The sequence below is a fragment of the Pelobates fuscus genome, chromosome 10, assembly GCF_036172605.1.
Source record: "Pelobates fuscus isolate aPelFus1 chromosome 10, aPelFus1.pri, whole genome shotgun sequence".
NCBI classification, from domain to species: Eukaryota; Metazoa; Chordata; class Amphibia; order Anura; family Pelobatidae; genus Pelobates; species Pelobates fuscus.
Genome location: NC_086326.1, coordinates 153737917 through 153759970, shown reverse-complemented (window position 1 = coordinate 153759970; position 22054 = coordinate 153737917). Strand labels below are relative to the sequence as shown.

Here is a 22054-nt window from a genome sequence, read left to right as displayed (position 1 = left end):
TATCTGTCTCTCTTGCTACAGGTTGGGGTTTAGTTTTAGAACTACATCACACCCAAGACAATCTCTGTAAGGACCAAAGACCCGTGTTTGATGAAAGCAATCACCGATAATAAACTAGCAGAAGGTGTGGCAGTGATTGTGAAGTTCTTAGAGATGGACTACCAGCTGAATGGACAGGTACAGCAGGTACAGGAGAAATTCACAGAGATACTTCTCTTATCTTCTCCATTCTTCCTGTGTTGATTGGAGGAAGATTAACTCAAAGATATGGGAAGTGGAAGAAAAATATTCCATTGGGTGTAATGGAGGACATTGGGAGAACATAGGATGTATTAGATACAGTATATATCAGGACAAGGAATCCTATTGCAGAGGCTGTTTGTAGATGGATTATTTGTAACCGAGGAAACCATTTCTTATTTAGGAACAATGTGAGTTTGAGGAAGTGGCCGTTTACTTCTCCGAGGAGGAGTGGGACTGTTTAAATGAAGTCGAGAAGGAGCTTTACCGGGATGTGATGATGGAGAATTACCAGACCCTCAGGTCTCTGGGTAAGAAAATGTCTCCCTCCCTTGAATTTATTCACCCATGAAACAACGTGCATATAAAGAATTAAAGGAGCACTATAGTACCAGGAAAACAAACCCGTTCTCCTGGCACTATAGGGTTATAAGTCCCCTCTACCCCCCCCCCCCCCCCCCTCATGGCCTCCCTCCCACTGGGCTGAAGGGGTTAAACCCCCACTAGAGGCTGTATTAACCCTGCAATGTAAACATAGTAGTTTCTCTGAAACCGCTATGTTTTCAGCTACAGGGTTAAAACTAGGAAGACCTGGCACCCAGACCACTTCTCACCTTTAATGTGAAATGTGAAATGTTTGTAGCTTTGTTCATTTAAACCATAGAATATACTTCAAATGTTTAGGAGAAGCTGAAGTCTAATTGTTTGCATTGTCTTACATTAAACACACACAGGAAGAATCAATGCAATGCCTCGGATTATGTCAGTGATTGAGCGAGGAGAGGAGCCATGTGTGAACAGTCAACTGCAGAGTAAGGAGACAGAGAGTCCCACAAGTTGTGACCCAGGTTAGTAATAAACCTCTTGGGGAACTACTTACCATAGTGGGTCACAGATCTGTAGATATTCCTATTTCTTCAAGAAGCTGTACTCGTTCCTTAATTGAGTCTAATATATCTCCATTCAGTTCCATGTGTTCTCTGCGGAAGAGTTACCGTGAGAGAAAGAAATGATCAGTCTATAATTTAAATGGTAGGTGTATTTTAACAGTGAGAGACAAAACAACAACAAAAAATCCAGAAAAAACGCATGTTAAAAAAGTTATAAATTGATTTGCATGTGAGTGAGTGAAATAAGTATTTGATCCCCTATCAATCCGCAAGATTTCTGGCTCCCAGGTGTCTTATACAGGTAACGAGCTGAGATTAGGAGCACTCTCTTAAAGGGAGTGTGTAGCGGTTACCCCGATGAGTAGAGGGGTTTCCACCGCTAGATGGTGTCCTTCACCCGAGTGTGAGGGGTATTCACAGCATTCCAGCAGTAATCCAGTAGAGAAGCTCTTACAAGAGCTAGTGTGATAGCTTTATAGCAGTTTCCCCCAATAAGAGACAAGACTCTAAATTGAGGGTAAAGTAAGAACTGAACGTTTAATGGCACATACTAGTCTTTTATACAGTTTTCTCCACAAAGTTACCGCCAAGGTGGACCTTGTGGGGCACAGGACATGAAATTCACAATCCAATAAAAACACTTAAACACTCCCAGATACTGTACACAAGCCCTCCCTTCTGTTTGGGAGATAATTGAGTTAATTACTGTATCAACTCAATTATCACCCATTTTTGCAAACACCCCGGAAACATATGGGAACCTCATAAAACATATAACCCTGATAGCCCTAATCTGGGGGAACAACATATTGAAAAATCACCCAGATCGGTTCAGGGGTTCAAGAGTTAGGTGGAAGTCCCTTTTGACCGACCGCACGCATGTTTTCATGCCCAAAATAGTTCCAGAGGATTAGGCTGTGCGATCGGTCTCTATCGTACAGTCAAAATACAAGTAAAAGAGTCGAATGTGGCTGTTCGTACACATGAGCATTAAGTGTAGCTGGTTCGGTACATTGAATCTAATGAACGGCGCTCACGTCAAGTGTCCGATTTGAGTTCCATGCACTTGACGACAAAACACTGCTGGCCGCATTCGTATCCCAAGATGGCCGCCGCCATGTGTTCGTGCATACGAACGCTGACCACCCAGATGATCAGTTAGAATGTTAGAAAGTTTGTGGTTTTTAGAGGTGTTAATAAGGTCATTGGGGTTAACAAGAGCCACGCTCCAGGTCTAGGTGGTCGGTCGTTCGGTAGATATTTCGTTATTCCAACGGCCAATAGTAAAATAAAGATGAACTTTATTCCAGATGAACGGTTAGACAAACAAAGGATTTAAAAGTTTAAAATTCAGGGAGTGCTTCTAATCTCAGCTCGTTAGCTGTATAAAAGACACCTGTCCACAGAAGCAATCAATCAGATTCCAAACTCTCCACCATGGCCAAGACCAAAGAGCTGTCCAAGGACCTGTCCTACACGAGGCTGGAATGGGCTTCAAGACCATCACCATCTACCGTCAAACATGGAGGAGGAAACATTATGCTTTGGGGGTTTGTAATGGAACTCCCTGTACCCCAGCTGGGTACCTCCGCCAAAGGGCTGCTTCTTAGCTGGAACAGGATAGGGGATTAGCTCTAGTCCTGGGAGCCCTTGTCCTTACAATGACTTTCGCCGCTGAATCCTCCACAGGCTAGAACAGTGATTAACCCTTTCACCTACCAGTAACTAGACAACACATAGCTTTGGGAGTAAAACAACTGAGGTTTATTGGAACACACACAGCTTTTATGCCCAGTCCCGTACATGGGGTTTCCATCAGAAACATACAAGATCTTTTCTCCCAAAATCCTCTGTGCCTGAGAGATAATTGTGTGAGGAAACCTTTTTGGTTTAATTTTCCCTCAGGTACAGGAAAACTACAATTGTTCCAAACACCCCACAAACACATTTTAATATTTAAAAGGGGTTAATTGCTTGCATGGAAGGTCAGAGCTTACAATCCAAGTTCCACTTTGAAGCTGGAACCCAAACAGAGCCACTCTGCCAGGTGTGAGAAGTCACACACAAGTGCCCTGGACGTCTGGCTTCAACACAAACTAACTCTCGCATTTGCCATATGTCTTGATTGCCTCCTAGATAGGAAGTCCTTTGATATTTTAATGATCATCAGCTTTTGAGAATAAACAAACCCTTGTGTTTCAATATCATATCCAAAAGAGACATTAATACCCACCCACAGATGAATACTCAAGCCTCACTTTCATCATATCCAGAATGGGACAAGTACAATCTTCCAATCAAGACCAAACATGAACAAGGAGAGATCTCCAGCATGATGACCAGAAAACAATAAGCAGGCATGCGGGTGGGTATGGTACTCAGTGACAGGCTTTCCGTCACAGGGCCACAGGACAACTGCACTGCATCAAAGGGACAATGGACGGGGCGTGAAATCTTGGGTGAGGATGTCCTTCCGTCAGCCAGGGCATAGAAAATGGATCGTGGATGGGTATTCCAACATGACAATGACCCAAAACACACAGCCAAGGCAAAAAGGAGTGGCTCAAGAAGAAGCACATTAAGGTCCTGGAGTGACCTAGCCAGTCTCCAGACCTTACACCCATAGAAAATCTGGGGAGGGAGCTGAAGGTTCGAGTTGTCAAACGTTAGCCTCAAAACCTTAATGACTTGAGGATCTGCAAAGAGGAGTGGGACAAATTCCCTCCTAAGATGTGTGCAAACCTGGTGGCCAAATGCAAGAATCGTCTGAGCTCCGTGATTGCCAACAAGGGTTTTGCCACCAAGTACTAAGTCGAAGGGGTCAAATACCTTTTTCACTCATTGACATGCAAATCAATTTATAACTTTTTGACATGCGTTTTTCTGGATTTGTTTTTTGCTATTCTGTCTCTCACAGTTAAAATACACCTAGTAGGGATCGACCGATATAGATTTTTTTTAGAACCGATACCGATAATCTGTGAACATTCAGGCCGATACCCGATAACTTACCGATATTCTGTACATTTACCATTTAAAATAAAAAAACAGGGGGCGGGGCCTGACAGCCAAGATGGCCAGTCGCACATCCTGAGAGCTCCTGCTTTCACGGGCACAAGTGAGCTGAAACCGAGCGTTATAACCATGTCAGCGACACAGGGTGACCGGGAACAACCACGGAACACCAAGCTAAACAAAACGGTACCAGCCCGGCACCGGTGCAAAGCTGAAAAGCCTCTACCGGCCATGCGGCCTAAATCGGAGCGAAGCCTGAGGCCCGGGGAAGGCGGCCGATTCCCCGGCACGGGACAAGCTCGCAAAAGAGAACCCGCTACAGCCCTGCTGCCCCCCCCTCTGGACCGGTGGGGGACATCCCGGTCCTCGCTGGGGACGATTACCCCCATACCACCGCCTAAACTAGCGACGAATCCTGCAACTAAACGAGACGGTCCGGGCCTAGCCAAGATGGCGGATCGGACGCAGCCTAGAACCAAGCGAATGCCTATTAAGCCTCCCAAGCACACACTAGAGTTCGTTGGCTGGCTAAGCACCTACCTCTGGGCAAAGTGTAAAGCCCGAAGACAATCACACAGACTAGCCATGAAAGCAGTGATGGCGTGGATCCGCCCGGCTGCCCGGCGCCACCTGCAGGGGGACCCTCCCCGTAAATCCAAAGCGGCCCCCAGACGGAAACTAAGCCGAAGCTCCTCAGGGCGAGAGACGACGCCGGGTCCACGGCGTGCTGAACCTCACGAACCCACGCTATGGTACAAGACCCGACCTACCCCTTACCCTGCGGTCCCAACAACCGACATCCAGCAGAGCATAAACAAACAGGCAGATACCCACACAGCCCACTGCGACGAAGCTCAAGATGCAACACAGCCGGATTCCAGGGACCGAAACAAGACAAACCCACTTACCGGAGCCTCATCCCCTGGATCACCAAGAATGAAATATAGACCACCGCATCAGGGGGCCGAGACCCCGCAAGGCATCGGCTGACAACATCAATATCTGGCAGTCGCGAGGACACAGAGACTGCACCCTCCGCTGTGGGCGCCCGTACACCACAACTTCAGGGAAACCCGGCGAACACGGCTTCTGCCTTAAACCCACGCAGGGTTATGGGTGATTACCTCTCTATAGGGACTGGCATACCCTCCTATAACACGAACTAGTTTCAGATTATTTTGCTATCTTTTTGCTATCTTTTCCTACATATTCTCCTGCAACTGTTCTATGTCCCTGCAATGTGCTCCAGACTAAGGTTTAGCCTACTTTGTATTATAGTTTATTGCATACATCAGTGTAACCGACAAGGCACAGGTCTTGGAGGAACAGCATTTAGAAACGTGTACTAGCTTAACCGCACACATACCAGCTTAAACTGCCTTAGCATATCACACACTCACATAATGACCCTGCATGTGTTATACTACACTATTGACACAGAAGAGTAGAAAAGCTAGAGTTTTACACTACAATCTGATTACAATATATGTTTGCAATGTTAATCTTGTCAACTCTTATACTACAAAATGTGCACAGTATTTTTCATGCTCTGTTAATGAATGGTTGGCTACAGCTGTTGTGGCGTAGCAAACCAGATTGTTGTTTCATGCACAACCAAAATAAAGAATAAAAAAAAAAAAAAAAAAAAACAATTTCTATACAAATCTGCTGTTAACTGAACATGTTTATTATTTATTTTTTTGCAAATCTTTTTTTTTTTTATTATGGTAAATGCACAAAATATACATGCCAGTCAGAATTTATGTTTTCAAGAATATATGTGTGTGTAATGGATGCAGTGAGAGTATTTGATTAGTGGATGCAGTGTGTTTTTGTGTAATGTGTGTGTATATAATGGATACAGAGTGTGTTTGTGTGGTGAGTGTATACTAAATGTAGTGTGTGTAAAGTGAATGCAGTGTGTGTAGTGTGTGTAAAGTGAATGCAGTGTGTGTAGTGTGTGTATAGTGAATGCAGTGTGTGTTTAGTGTGCGCAAAGTGAATGCAGTTTGTGTATTTGTGTAGTGTGTATATAATGAATGCAGTGTGTGTTTAGTGTGCGCAAAGTGAATGCAGTGTGTGTGTTTGTGTAGTGTGTGTGTATAGTGAATGCAGTGTTTGTGTAGTGTGATTAAGTGAATGCAGTGTGTTTGTGTGTAGTGTGTATATAATGAATGCAGAGTGTGTGTCAGGTTGTGTAGTGTGTGTATTGTATATTGTAGTGTGTTTGTGGTGTGTGTATATAATGCAGTGTGTGTGTGTTTGTGTAGTGTGTATATATAATGCAGAGTGTGTGTGTATAATGTAGAGTGTGTGGGTTTATATAATGCAGAGTGTGAGTGTGTGTGTGTGTGTGTAGTGTGTGTAAAATTGGGGGGGGGGGCATTTTTATTAACTTTTTTTATAAAAAAAAAATGTTTTTGTGAAAGTCATGTCGTGAATAAAATACATGAGATAAGTTTCGACATTATCCATTGCACATCTCTATTTCTCCTGTTTTTAGTTACGTTTATCTTTTACTACATACAACCAAGACATTTCACTTTTTTGTTTTTGTAACTTAAATGTAAAACCAGCGGTAAGCTTCAAACAAAACCTTCTGAGATAATACGTTTTCGGATTCTTAAGTAGTGTAAGATATTCGGGTGGGGATTGTGTCGCCTGTCCCTTGCAGTATAGTCCTGGACCAGCCAGGCATCGCTGTATTTGTCGTTGTGTAGGAATTTGGAACTCCGATCCCCTCCCGAGGCAAGGAGGAAAAAAAGTAAAGAGACAGAGAGTGAAAGCAGATAGAGAAAGAGGGGGGGGGGGTGGGGAGGGGGAATACGTCAGTTCAGGGTGGCGCGGGGTTGTCCGGTGTTTCGTCCCTTGTACCCGGTCTCCAAGGAATCCATCTCTGCTCCAGTCTTAATCCTAAGGGGTATGGTTCAATTCACATCATTGGAAAGATCACTACTTGTCCAGGGTTCCCACATGTTACAAATCGCTATTTGTAACTGGCCCTTTAAATGGAAAATTGCCCTGCTTCCTTGGATTGTGGAGAAGCCTATTTGCCAGCCTCCTTCCTCATGACTATGGCCCCTGGAAGATTGTGCCCCTGATAATGTATTAACTTTTATTGGGTGTGTATGGCCCTTTAAGAACCGTCTGGGGACATATTGTGACTTTGCTGAACAATACCCCTTTAAGACTATGTCCCCAGACCTGTAAAATAACTTGCCCCTGGCTCTCTCCCACTTGGTTCAGTAAATAGGGCTTACTGAACCAAGTACCACACAGGCGGACCACCCAGAAGTTAAAGTGTGCAGGCAATTTACCTCCCAGGCTGTGAGGTTACTGCAGGTTAATTGCCGAGCGCTGGGTGGCCGCCATTCGGCAGCCGAACACGTGGCGGCGGCCATTTTAGTCATTCGAATGCGGTCAGCGGTCTATGCTAAAGATTCTGTGGAACTAAAATCGGCTACACATTTTGCCGAACACCGCTGACCCTTACCTTCTCCATACTGAACTTGCAGCTCCAGAGACTAAGTCCCGTTCGAAATGGGACTTAGTCGTTTTTCCGCATGAAATTGACCGGCCGCACAGCCCAAATCTATGGAACTGTTTTGGGCAGGAAATTGTGCTTGCGGTCGGTCATAAAGGACTTCCAGCTAACTTTTGATCCACTGGAGGGATCTGGCTGATTTTTGGAAGTGTTTATGTTTGATGTATGCTGAGTCTGAATATGCAACTTTTATTGAAATTGAATGTATGGTTTTAAAGTTACAGTGTGTGTGTAAAAACTGTATTTTTATTGTATGTAATAATTGGTTTAACTGTTTATCTGAGGGGAGGGAATGTGTGGGTTGCACCAGATGTGTGATTGGTGATTTTATGCCTCCCCCTGGGAGTGTCCTATTTGCATGTAACCTCAATAAAAGCCAGGCTGGGTGTTCCAGCATCTCAGACCTCTTCTGACCCTCAATACGTAGCCTTGTCTCGTTATTGGAGGGAACTGCTATATCACACTGGGGATTGCTATGCGCTGCATATTCCCCTGAGCTCTTAATCACTTAGCTCTTTTAAGAGCTTGTTCCTGTTACGCTCTCCTGGAGGAGAGGTCTTCCCCACACGGTCCTGGAGGACAGAAGCCGATCCAGGGTGGAAGGAAGACGGCGCGGCTCCAGTTAACCTACGGCGGTTGTGGAGCCTGCGGTGGTTGTGGTGTCGTCTGCAGTGCTTGGAGTCCTCTGAGAGCGCTAGGAGCATCCATCAACGGAGGGTACTCGGTCGGAGTACACGGAGCTCCGTTACACCACATTTTTTCAAATCTAGCCATGGAGCCTCTTACCCGGGCTGTCAAGCTATCCATTAGGTATACTTCTTTTAAATTGGATATTACTTTCCATATGGGTGGCATATCTACCTTTAGCCATGTCTGTGCGAGGGCTCTCCTTGCTGCCAATGTTATTTTGTGTATCAATTTCTGTTCTCTGTTTGTCCAGTCATCTAGAAATCTATTCAACAGATATGTCCAGGGGTTTAACTCGGGTGCCCTGTGGAAAATCTCTTTTATTAAATCAAAAACCTTCGTCCAGAAGTTTTGCACTCGTGGGCAGTCCCACCACATATGGACGTTGTGGCAAAACCGACCTCGCCACTTGTCCTTGGAGGGGGCTGCTTGCCCGCCTCTTGCCTTCTGACTATGGCCCGGGAAGATGTGGCCCGTTAATTACAAGAGCTGGGCATTATGGATTGTGGATTATCTACTGGCCCTTTAAGAACCAGCCAGGGACATTTAATATGGCAGGAACTTCTGACTATATAAAACTATACCACCCAGGACATTGAGCTGGCTAACCAAATTCGGGTATTTTAAGATGCTTTCGTGTATTGCTATTTTTGTGTATTCACCTGTATGCAGCATTCGTCTGATTGTTCGGTAAAATCACTCAGTTTATTATACGGGTGAAACTACCGAACGATCAGACCACCCCATTGATGCAAACAGGTAATTGGCAATCAGTGCAGTGTGGGCTTTGTCCTCTGGGTGGCTGCCATTTGGGAAACGAATACGTGGCGGCAGCCATCTTAAATTCCCGAACAGCGGGGTTTTGCCGTTGAGTGTCTGGAACTAGAATCAGACACTCGACTGGGCAAACACCGCTGAGACCTCCAGACTTCCGTGGATTTGTGCCGAAACTACTGAACGAACCGCTGTTCGGTAGAAAGACTAATGCTAACATGGGGATTCTAACGAACACCAGGAAACCCACGGATGGCAAGCCGTTCGGGACTTTTTATAGCACTAACAGAGACCAACCGCAAGGCCAAACCTCATGGAACTATTTTCGGCTACTTTGCCTGTGCGGTCGGTCAAAACTTTAGACCTCCATTGCTCCCGAACCCATGGTCTGATCTGGGTGATTTTTGAGTATGTTGCTCACCCAGATCAGGGCTATCAGGGATACCATTTTTAGAGGTGTATCCTAGGCATTTGGGGTACATCTAAAACTTGGGGGAAATTGTGCACAGTTTAATTATGTTAACAGATAATGTGGTGGGAGGAGATGTGTAGACATTGGTTAATGTACTAATTCTTGTGGGTGCCTCCCTTGCATGGGAAAATCACATAAAAGCAGGGGTTGTGTGATTAAAAGACAGATTCTGCTTGACCCTCAAAACGAAGTGTCGTCTCGTTTTTGTAAGCTGATTGTATGCTTTTCCTGTTCGGCTGTTTCCAGAGTTCGTGTGTTTCCTGTTCGGGAGTTGGGGGATTTGTGTAGTTTGCAGTTCGGGAGATTGGTGCTTACAGTAGCTGCCTGAACATCTGGAAAGGGGAATATTGCCTAAACGTTTTTTAACCTCTTGTGTGCAAAACGGTCCGTTACAGACGTATGTGCCCCTGTGGCCACACCCCCTCCAGCAGTCATCAGTTGGTGTTTATTGCATGTGAAATAGTTTGACCGGGGTGGTGTACCACCTGAACATTGTTTTATAGGACGGCTTCTGGAGGGAGACGCATATGGACACAGCATTATTGGCCTCCCATATTTCTCTCCACTCCACTCCCTCCAGGACCTCTACCAGCTCCCTCTCCCAGGTGTCTGTTTACGTTAACGTACCCCAGTCCTCTGTTTCCGAGCAAATGTGCGCTTACATCTTAGTTATGAGTCCTGATTGTGTGGTTTCGTTTAGGCACATTTTCTCAAAAAAGGTCTGTGGGCCCTTCACCGCCTTTTGTATGTGTGGGCGTTGTACATAGTCCTTGAGTTGTAAGAAGTTTGGGTTTTGCCAAGGCATTTGATACAGTTCCACACAAAAGATTAGTGTTCAAACTCAAGGAAATCGGTCTAGATGAAAATGCTTGTTCTTGGGTAAAACATTGGCTTAAAAACAGAGTACAAAGAGTTGTTGTTAATGGTAAATTTTCAAGCTGGACAGAGGTGGCAAGTGGTGTCCCTCAGGGGTCTGTTCTGGGACCCCTTCTATTTAACATGTTTATAAATGATCTTGAAAACAGCATTGAAAGTCATGTTTCAGTGTTTGCAGATGACACAAAACTTTGTAAATTAATACAATGTGAGCAAGATATTACTTTGCTGCAGAGGGATTTAGATAGACTGGGGACTCAAATGGCATATGAAATTTAATGTTGAAAAATGCAAAGTTATGCACTTCGGCGTAAAGAATACACAAGCAACGTATACCCTTAATGGAAGCGAATTAGGGATAACAACACACGAAAAGGACTTGGGAATTGTTATAGACAACAAACTATGCAACAATGTGCAATGTCAACCAGCAGTGGCCAAGGCCAGTAGGGTATTGTCATGCATGAGAAAGGGCATTCATTCTCGGGCCGAGAATATCATTTTGCCTCTTTATAAATCACTGGTAAGACCACATATTGAATATGCTGTGCAATTTTGGGCACCTGTTCTAAAGAAGGATATTATGGCACTAGAAAAAGTGCAGAGGCGGGCTACAAAATTAATAAAAGGAATGGAACATATCAGCTATGAAGAAAGGTTAACAAATTTAAACCTATTTAGTTTAGAAAAACGTCGCCTGAGAGGGGATATGATAACCTTATACAAATATATTCGGGGCCAATACAAACCATTGTGTTGAAATCTATTCACAAACCGGACTTTACATAGGACACAAGGCCATGCGTTTAGACTGGAAGAAAGAAGATTTCGTCTAAGGCAAAGGAAAGGTTTTTTTACTGTAAGAACAATCAGGATGTGGAATTCTCTGCCTGAAGAAGTGGTTTTATCAGAGTCCATACAGATGTTCAAACAGCTACTAGATGCATACTTGCAAAAACAGAATATTCAACGATATAATCTTTCAATGTAGGGTAATAACTGCTTGATCCAAGGATAAATCTGACTGCCATTCTGGGGTCAAGAAGGAATTTTTTTTCCTAGCTTGTTGCAAAATTGTGCTTCAAACTGTTTTTTTTTTTTTTTTTTGCCTTCTTTTGGATCAACAGCAAAAAACAAATGTGAGGAAGGCTGAACTTGATGGACGCAAGTCTCTTTTCAGCTATGTAACTATGTAACTAAGTCTTTGGAGGTGAGGTGAGCTAACTGTTTTAGGTGTTCGAATGGGGCTATACTGTCGTTGCTGAACATAAGGCATATTCTCTGTAGCCCTATTTTTTCCATGTTTGCGAATTCTCTAGCCTCCATACCCAGGTGAAAGGCCCTGTTTCTCAGTAGGGGGGTTAGTGGGGTTGGGGAGGACGCTAATTTGTATTTGAGAGCTGATGCGTCCCATAATCTCAGGGAGTTTAAAATCGCTAGACTAGTGGTTCTTGGTATTGGCCTATCTTCTTTGGGCACCCACATGTGGTATTGAGGCAAGTCTGGGCCTGTTAAGAGGGATTCTAGATCCACCCATCTCCTCAACTCTAGTGGTGTGTGCCACATAGCCACCTGGGATAGTTGCGCGGCTAGATAATAAATGTATAGATGTGGAAGTCCCAGACCCCCATTTGCTTATGTCTATATAAAATGTTTAGGGAGATTCTGTGGCGACGGTTTTGCCATATTAAGTCCCCAATTGCTTTTTGTAATGGGGTTAAGTCAGATTTCCAAAGTTTGATGGGCAATGCATGGAAGAGGAACAGGATGCGGGGGAGTACATTCATTTTTACTGTATGAATACGCCCGATCCAAGAGATGGGCTTATCTAGCCATTTATCCAGGTCGTACATTAGGGTTCGTATAAGTTGGGTGTAGTTTAGGTGATATAATTTGGCCGGGTCATTTGGTAGCTGTATCCCCAAGTATTTTAGGTGGTCTTTTGCTATGGGGATGTTATGGGTCGCCCGCAACGCCTCCGTGTCCCCCGCAGACAGGCCCATCAGGAGGGCACTAGATTTTTCGAAGCTGGCCTTATAGCCAGAGAATGCTCCAAATTGCGCGAGGACCTCCTGTAGGGCATCCATGGAGTCTTTCGGTTCAGTGAGTGTCAGCAGGACGAGGAACTCTTGTCCCCCCACGGATATCCCATGTATACGAGGGTGTTTACGCAAGGCTTGTAGGAGCGGCTCCAGGTTTAGCACAAATAGGAGCGGGGAAAGGGGGCATCCCTGTCTTGTTCCATTACCCAATTTAAAGTGTTTAGGCCCAGCTCCGGCAATTTTTACTTGTGCGTATACTTGGTTGTATATGGCTTTGATCGTAGTCACGTATTTTTCTGGGAATCCCAAGAATTCCAGGAGGTTAAAAAGATAGGGCCATTCGACCCTATTGAAAGCTTTTTCAGCGTCTATTGCATCCATTGCTGTTGGTATGCCTGTAGTCTTCTGTTGCCAAATGAGGCCTATGTTCCATCGTGTTCTCAAAAAGCTATCGATCTGGTATAAAGCCCACCTGGTCCGGGTGTATCAGTGTTTTCAGATGTGGGTTAAGGTGGTCTGCCAGGACCTTCGCTAGTATCTTTATGTCGTGATTGATCAGGGAGATGTGTCTATAGTTGTCTGGGAGTAGGGGGTCCCTACCCGGTTTCTGGCGTAAGATGATGTTGGCCAGTGACATTCCGCTAACCGGGTTCTCGCCTTCCATGAAGTCGTTGAATAGCCGTTCTAAGCGGGGTGAAAGTTCTTCCCTGAAAGTTTTGTAATATGCCCCGTCGAATACATCTGGTCCTGGAGCTTTGTTGCCTTTAAGCTCTGCTATTGCCCTCTCTTATTTCGTCTCCAGTGATAGTGTCGTTCATATGTGTCGCTTTCGCTGTTGGGAGTTTTGGAAGGTCCAGATTTTGTAGGAAGGTGTGCATGCTTGTTAGTGATGCCACCGGTGCGGTAGGATCACTTGTTGTATGGTTAAAGCGTCTTGTAGTAATCTGTGAAAACTTGTGCAATATCTGACAGGGTGTTTTTGATAGATCCCTCCTTGTGTTTGATTGCTGTGATATGTGTCCTATCTTGTCGTGGTTGCAAGGTCCTGGCCAGCAGCGTATCCATCTTGTTCAATTTCTCGTAAAAAGTTCTCTTGGACCAAGTGATGGCTTTAGCAGTGCCGCGCATGCGCATTAGGTCTCCTCGGCCGGCGGGCGGGATCAGTCTCGCCCACCGGCCGACGCAATGGAGAGGAGGAGCGTCGCAAAGGAGGAGACAGCGGCGAGGGACATCGTCGCTGCCTCAGGTAAGTGACTGAAGGGGTTTTCACCCCTTCAGTAACTGGGGATTGGGGGGTGGGAGGGAGAGGGAACCTCCAGTGCCAGGAAAACGGATTGTTTTCCTGGCACTGGAGATTCCCTTTAATAATAAATAAATAGAAGGATGCACTACCTAATAATAATTACATAATAAATATTAATAATAAATAAATAGAAGGATGCGCTACCTAACAATAAATACATAATAAATATAATAAATAAATAGAAGGATGCACTACCTAACAATAAATACATAATAATTATTTATAATAAATAAATCGAACGATGCACTACCTAATAATAAATATATAATAAATAAATCGAACGATGCACTACCTAACAATTTCTCTTTTTTTCTGTCTTCACAGTAGTGTAACCATTCATAACTTTTGGTAATCTTAATTCCAATTAAATGTATTTCAGGTTTCTCTGTGGAAAGAAATACTAACAGAGGGCGCCTCAAGAATAGAAACTTACAAATCAAAGATGAAACGATTTATTTTACAGTAAAGAGCAAGAACTCCAACACACAGGAACCAGGAAATCCTTCAGAATCATCTATGCCTACACAGCAAATAGTAACGGACAGTAAGAAACCATTCTCATGTTCTGAATGTGGGAAATGCTTGGCCACAAAGTCAGAATTTGTAAATCATCATAAAATTCACATTGGACTGAAATCATTTGCATGTTCTGAATGTGAGAGATCTTTTCGCTCAAAGTCAGAGCTTATAATTCATCAGAGAACTCACACTGGAGTAAAACCATTTCCATGCTCTGAATGTGTGCGAAGTTTTAGTAAACACTCAAATCTGGTCAGACATCAGAGAACTCATACTGGTGAGAAACCTTTCTTATGTTCTGAATGTGGCAATTCTTTTAACTGTCAATCAAATCTAGTTAGACATCAGAGAACTCACACAGGAGTAAAGCCCTACTCCTGCACTGAATGTGAAAAGTGTTTTATTCAACAATCGGATCTTGTTATTCATCAGAGAAGTCACACGGGAGCAAAGCCTTTCTTGTGTTCAGAGTGTGGAAAATGTTTTAGTGCAAATACAGATCTAGGAAAACATCTGAGAATTCATGCTGGAAAACGGCCGTACTCTTGTCCTGAATGTGGGGAATGTTTTAGCACAAACACAGATTTTTTAAAACACCGGGAAACTCACACTGGGCTACCACCTTACTCATGTTCTGAATGTGGTAAATGTTTCAGTCAGAACTCTAGTCTTGTTCTACATCAGAGAACTCACACAGGTCCAAAGCCATAATCCATTGGACTAGGTGTTCAAAGGGAACTAAGCACCATAACCACTGAAGCTTGGTGTATTATTACAGTTATGTTCATTGATTACGTTGGAGTCTCTGAGCACAATCCCTGCGTTGTATACCAAAGCATTTGGGTTTAAATATAATCGTGGTTCTATGATGCTAATTCTGCATTATACATGTGGCCCAGGTGGGTCCTGTGAGTTAGCTGTGCATTAAATGTGTGGCTGAATCAGGCTCTGTGATGTTAGTTCTACATTATGCGTGCGGCAGAGGCATGCACTGTGATGTTAAAGGGACACTATAGTCATCAGAACAACTACAACTTAGTTGTTTTGGTGTCTACAGCCTGTCCCTGCTGGCTTTGTTAATGCAAACACTGCATTTTCATCACTATAGGTGACGACCACTTTAGGTGCCTTCTTGGTCTGTGCTGCACAGTGAGCAGCACTGACATTAAACATCTCTACGCTGTGCATGGAGGCACTGAACATTCATCACAGAGATGCATTGATATAATACATGTCTATGAGAAGATGCTGATTGGCGCAGCATGGCGTTTTGCCGTGCATGTGCAATCGCCTTCTAATGCTTTGGAGAGCATTGGATTGGCTGAGATTGTCAAATGGAAGTAGAGAGAGCCCCATACGATGCTGGATAAAAGGTAAGAACCAATCAACAATTAATCCACTGACAGAGGGGCAGGTCACTTAACATTACTTTTACAACTATAGTGTCAGGAATACATGTTATTGTTCTTTTTACTCTGCATTATACGTACAGCTGAGGTGGGCTATATGGTGTTAACCCTGCATTATACATGTGGCTGATTCGGGCCCTTTGATCTTAGTTCTGTATTATAATTGCGGCTGAGGCGGTCTCTGTGATGTTAGTTTTGTATTATATGTGTGAGTCAAGCCAACTAGGTGGATTTGGCTGTGGAGCCTGTAGAGCAGGGGTAGGCAACCTACGGCACTAGTGCCATGCACGGCACTCGAGGTGTCTTTGCACGGCACTCAAGGCTGCTAGAGCCAAACAGGCTCTTTCCTATCAGGAGTCCCAGTGAAACTTCAGATATCTGCTAATACGAAAAGGTGGTGAAGGACAATCCTCAATTTATGCATTGCAGCACGTAAAGGAAGTGATCTCAGATCACTTCCTCCCAGCACTTGTGAATGGGAATCCACACTGTAGCAGAGCAGCCTGCAGCTGCTGTTGCAGCTCCTATACTTGAGCTATACCTGGCCGGCCCGGTCCCCACTGGAACCTAGTGAAGCCACCCACACTGCTAGATATACACAGAAATGCAGAATAACCCTCCCCTCATACAAATAATACGAACAGCCCACACACAAACATACACACAATCTGCACAAACTCAACACCACTGACAATCCACATACATGCACACAACCCCACATGCAGCCTATCAACATGCAATACCCCAAACAGCCCCTCACAGACAAACACAATGTGACATATGCATCCAAACACAATCCCACGTACATAGCCTACATTCATATGTATCATACACGATACCATAAACTACTCCTGAACATTTACAATATAATAGCTCATATACGCACAAATACAATGATTCAAAGCAACTACAGTAAAAATAACAAGCAGAATACGGTAGCATACACACCTCAATTTTAAAAAATAGGATCGGCATGCTTCGGGACATCACAATCCTATATCGGCACAGTGCTGCTAAAAGGTTGCCTACCCCTGCTGTAGAGCGCCATCTGTTGGTTGTAGGGATCCTAAAATCACAATATGCACTACCTGACTAGCAAGATTTGTTCATTTGCATATTCCGGTATATTTGCACATTATGGTTTCTGTAGGTAGATGAGATTTTTTTTTTACCAATTATTGTTTTCTTCGCTACTTTATTAATATGTTATGGTGGTATTGTGAGTTCCTGTGTGTTTTCCCATATGATTTGGTTATTTGTATTTTATTAAATCATCACCATAAGGTAAATGTCGTGTGCTACATGGGCTAGTACCCATGGGCTTGTTAAAAAACAAAGCTGTATAGTTACACAATACTTGTAAATGTACAAAGATGTGTGAACACACATGTAACTGTCTGGTGGGAGGATATACAGTGACTGGAAAAAGTATTTGGTTTCCTTCTGATTTTGAATGTTTGCCCACTGACAAAGAAATGATCAGTCTATAATTCTAATGCTAGGTGTATTTTAACAGTGAGAGACAGAATAACAAAAAAGAAATCCAGAAAAACGCATGTCAATGAGTGAAATAAGTATTTCACCCCTTCGACTTAGTACTTGGTGGCAAACCCTTGTTGGCAATCACAAAGGTCAGACATTTCTTGTAGTTGGCAACCAGGTTTGCACACATCTCAGAAGGGATTTTGTCCCACTCCTCTTTGCAGATCCTCTCTAAGTCATTAAGGTTTTGACACTGACGTTTGGCCAATCGAACCTTCAACTCCCTCCACAGATTTTCTATGGGATTAAGGTCTGGAGATTGGCTATGCCACTCCAGGACCTTAATGTGCTTCTTCTTGAGCCACTCCTTTGTTGCCTTGGTTCTGTGTTTTGGGTCATTGCCCTGCTGTAATACCCATCCACGACCCATTTTCAATACCCTGGCTGAGGGAAGGAGTTTCTCACCCAAGATTTCACCGTACATGGCCCCATCGATCGTCACTTTGATGCGGTGCAGTTGTCCACACCCAAAGCATAATGTTCCCACCTCCATGTTTGACGGTGGAGATGGTGTTCTTGGGGTCATAGGCAGCATTCCTTCTCCTCCAAACACGGCGAGTTGACTTGATGCCTTGAGATCATTAACAAGATCCTCCCGTGTAGTTCTGGGCTGATTTCTCACCGTTCTCATGATCATTGAAACTCCACGAGGTGAGATCTTGCATGGAGCACCAAACCAAGGGAGACTGACAGTTATTTTGTGTACCTTCTCACCAAGCTGCTTCGCGATGGTCTTGTAGCCCATTCCAGCCTTGTGTAGGTATACAATCTTGTCCCTGACATCTTTGGACAGCTCTTTGGTCTTGGCCATGGTGGAGAGTTTGGAATCTGATTGCTTCTGTGGCCAGGTGTCTTTTATACAAGTAATGAGCTGAGATTAGGACCCCTTAAGGACCAAACTTCTGGAATAAAAGGGCATCATGACATGTCACACGTCATGTGTTCTTAAGGGGTTAAGAGAGTGCTCCTACTCTCAGGTCGTTACCTGTATAAAAGATACCTGGGAGCCAGAAATCTTGCTGATTGATACGCATTTGATCAAATACTTATTTCACTCTTTGATATGCAAATTAATTTATAACTTTTTTGACATGCGTTTGTTTTTTGGATTTTATTTTTGTTATTTTGTCTCTCACTGTTAAAATACACCCACCATTAAAATTATAGACTGATCATTTCTTTGTCAGTGGGCTAACATTCAAAATCAGCAGGGAATCAAATACTTTTTTCCCACACTGTAGGCCCACACCTTACAGTGCAACACTGGAAAAAAGCATATATAGCCCACAAAGGGAGATCGATGTATGCCTCACACTTTGAGTTGATCTGCAAACTACAATATAGATGGTATATGGTGCCTGACAAGTTGGCTAAAATTTATCTACAATCCTCAGACAAGTGCTGGAGGTGTCAAACAACTAAGGGTACCATGATTCATGTCTTGTGGACATGCCCCAGAGTGAGACCATTTTGGAGCATGGTGGAAGAAGTGATCTCTACTACTCTGAAAAAAAAACATCTTGTCCTTAAACTGGAACTCGGTTTGTTATTTATGAATCTAGACAACTTTGACATGGTGAATTCCACACTAATTTTCCATGTCCTGGTGGCTTCCGACACAATGCTAGCCAGACCATGGAAATCTACAAATATCCCATATACCAACAGATTATGAAAGTATGGCAGGGAAACACTTGAACATACATGACAAGACAAAAAGTAACAACTAGGGGATTAACAAGATGGATTTCTCCACCTGGACTGGTGGCCTCTGATGGATACCCGCACAACCACATGTACAAAGTTTAAATTGAAATGTAGGATTAAGTAGAAGCTGTGTATGGAGAACACATGCGGAAGCACCATTGTAGACTTGTCAACACTTGCAGTCTATCCAACACTTCAAGAGTACATGCACTCTTAGAAAAACCTAAATTCGACACAAGATCCACCTAGTCAAGAGATACCTAGAATGAAGGAGAGCATTGTGCCACTAAGCACCACTTTCCAGTTCTGATAAACAAAAAGTGGTCCATGCCGACTACCTGGGTTGTACTTACACATGCAAGAGAATGTAACTCCACTATGTAGCATAGGCAACCTTTGTCACTCCAAAAGTTTTGGATTACACCTCCCATGATGCTTTGTCAGCACTATGGGTGTAAGACCATTATAGGGGATGTAGTCCAAACCGTCTGGGGTGCCGAAGGTTGCCTACCCCGATGTAGCCTATAGGATTTTGTCCATAACGAGGCTCCAATGCCCTGTCTGCAATGTGCGACTTACTGAGTTTTAATGTACACTGCTAAGATATAACATGATGTACCTTGATTATTATTGTTTTGTTTTGACTTGATTTGTTATGCATCACTTTGCATTTTTCCTTTCTGTAACTAATTTTTATGAAAATAAAAATTGTCATATTTAAAAAAAAATAAAGCTATGTATGTTTTTGTAACTATGTGTCTTGAGTCTAATTCGTTTGAGGATCCCGGTAACAGAGTCTTCAGACCTGTTGGCATACTGTATGGTACCTGTAGAATGGGACAAAATTAAAAGAGCTAGGCCTGAGAGCCGCATGTTCTGATCACACTGTAGGCAGACGTGTGGATACTTGCCTGGATGGAGAGTTGCAGCGGAATAAGCAGAAGGGATAATACCTGCCTGGAAAGAGAGAGCTGCAGGTTGGTTTGGTGGAAGGGTTTTTGAGAAGCCCTAGTCAAGCTTCGGCAACTTTGGCTAAAGCATTAGAAGGTCTCTGAAAGTGGTTAGGAAGAGGACTGTTATTCGGTCGGAGTACAAGAGCTCTGTCACATCTGGTGATAGCAGTGGGATGGCTTCCTCTATATTGTGAACACTTCAAAACCACCACCGGGACCTTATACATATTCCAGAATGTATCTATATGGATAGTGCTAGCACCCGCGCAACATCTCCAACCACAGAGAAGACTACAGGAAGCTCTGTTCCAGTATGATGGCATTATCTCGGGAGAGGGTGATCTGGATTGGAGGGACCATATCTGAAAACCTCTCTGAAACGTGGTCCTCAAGGAAGTTCAGGTTCTTCAGAAAGAATCCCTCTCAAGCCAGGACAGTGACTTCAGGCTCAACTGGATCTGCGGATACCTTTCCTGCATTTCTAATTAAGAACTAGTACTGACAATCTTCTTGCAAATACATTAGTGATGTTGTAACGGATCATCTGGCACCCCGACTGGGTACCTCCTTTGAAGGATGCTCCTAGCGCTTCCTGAGGGCTCCAAGCACTCCAGCCGACACCATAACCACCGTAGACTCCTTCAGAGAGCAAGACAGGAACAAGCTCTTAAAAGAGCTTATAGTGATTATCCAAGGGAGCATGCAGAGCATAGCAATCCCTTGTAGTGATATAGCAATTCCCCCAATATGAGACAGGACTCTAGATTGAGGGTAAAGAAGAACTGAAAATTTTAATCAGACACTCTGCTTTTATGCACATTTTGCACACATAGTACTGCCCACAGGGTTTTGCAAAACAACCAATCAACACGTACAATACACTGACACTCTTAACAATTACACACAAAATCCTCCCCTCTGCCTGTGATACAATTATCTCAACACAATAGACTAACTTAATTATCACAGGCAGAAAATATCCAGTTTTTACAAACTATTAATAACTCCCACAATATACATGCCATTCACATAAAACTCAAAAATCATACAAATCCATCCAGTATTTAAAGAGTTAGCTGGGAGTCCTTTATGACCGACCGCAACCACAGTTTCATGCCCAAAACAGTTCCATGGATTTGGGCTGTGCGGTCGGTCTTTTTTACACTGAGAAAATGACTAAGTCCCATTCGAATGAGTGTTCGAAACTTCAAACGGGACTTAGTCTCCAGCCGCAGTCGCAGTATCGAAGTGGAGGAGAAGGTCATCGGTGTTCGTGCAATTGGGTAGCCGAAAACTGTTCCATAGATTTGGCTGCACACACCGCTGACCGCTTTCAAATGAGTAAAAATGGCCGCAGCCACGTGTTCATTTGTCGAATGGCGGCCACTTCGACTATTTCGGCACTTCGGCTGTATCCGAAGTGCCAATTTAAAGTTGCAACACTGCTCCAAAGTAATTAAAGGGCCAGAAACAGCAATATAAAAATCCATTTTGCCCAAATCAGTTCCTAGAAGGGCAATACATCCCAGGGCCATAGTCGCAGGGCAGGAGGCTGGCAAACAGGCCCCTCCAAAAAACAGTGGCGAGGTCACTTTCGCCACAGATGTTACATATTTAACCTTATCTACTTATTAACATACAATATAAGTGCCTTTGTATATAAGTGTTAATATCCTGCTTATTAACTTTGTACGTAATGCCAGTCTCTACCATCATCTGCCCCAGAGTCAGTCTAAAATAGAGAGCGACACCTTTTTTATGCCTTTGGCCCTGTAGCTACTGATTTAAATTTGGCTCCTCACCTTAATCTTGGATTGCGTAGATGTGACTATGGTTGAGGGAGTAATAAACTTGCACACCTTACAATGCCCACATCGAAAGGTCCCTTGAGCCAGTTGGATTCAGGGCAGTAGGATTTAGGGTGAATGCTTGCCATGTGGCTATGTACAAGTAAATTTTGAAGATTTGGTGATCTACTCGCAATGATTGATGGGTGATCCGTTAGCTGAGGTTTGAGTATAGGATTATGCTGCACTATAGGCCAATTCTTTGTCAGAATGTTGGATATATTAGGCCATGCG

General features: G+C 43.7%; 1 protein-coding gene across 1 annotated transcript in view; it reads left to right on the top strand.

The window, feature by feature from the left end:
• Nucleotides 1-22054, top strand: part of LOC134574879 (zinc finger protein 605-like) — a 67635-nt gene that overhangs the window by 14190 nt on the left and 31391 nt on the right. The window contains exons 2-5 of the mRNA XM_063433927.1: nt 22-177; nt 425-551; nt 975-1088; nt 14223-15066. Of these exons, the coding sequence (XP_063289997.1) occupies nt 91-177; nt 425-551; nt 975-1088; nt 14223-15066 (1172 nt within the window). The 5' untranslated portion in view covers nt 22-90. The remainder of the gene's footprint in view (nt 1-21; nt 178-424; nt 552-974; nt 1089-14222; nt 15067-22054) is intronic.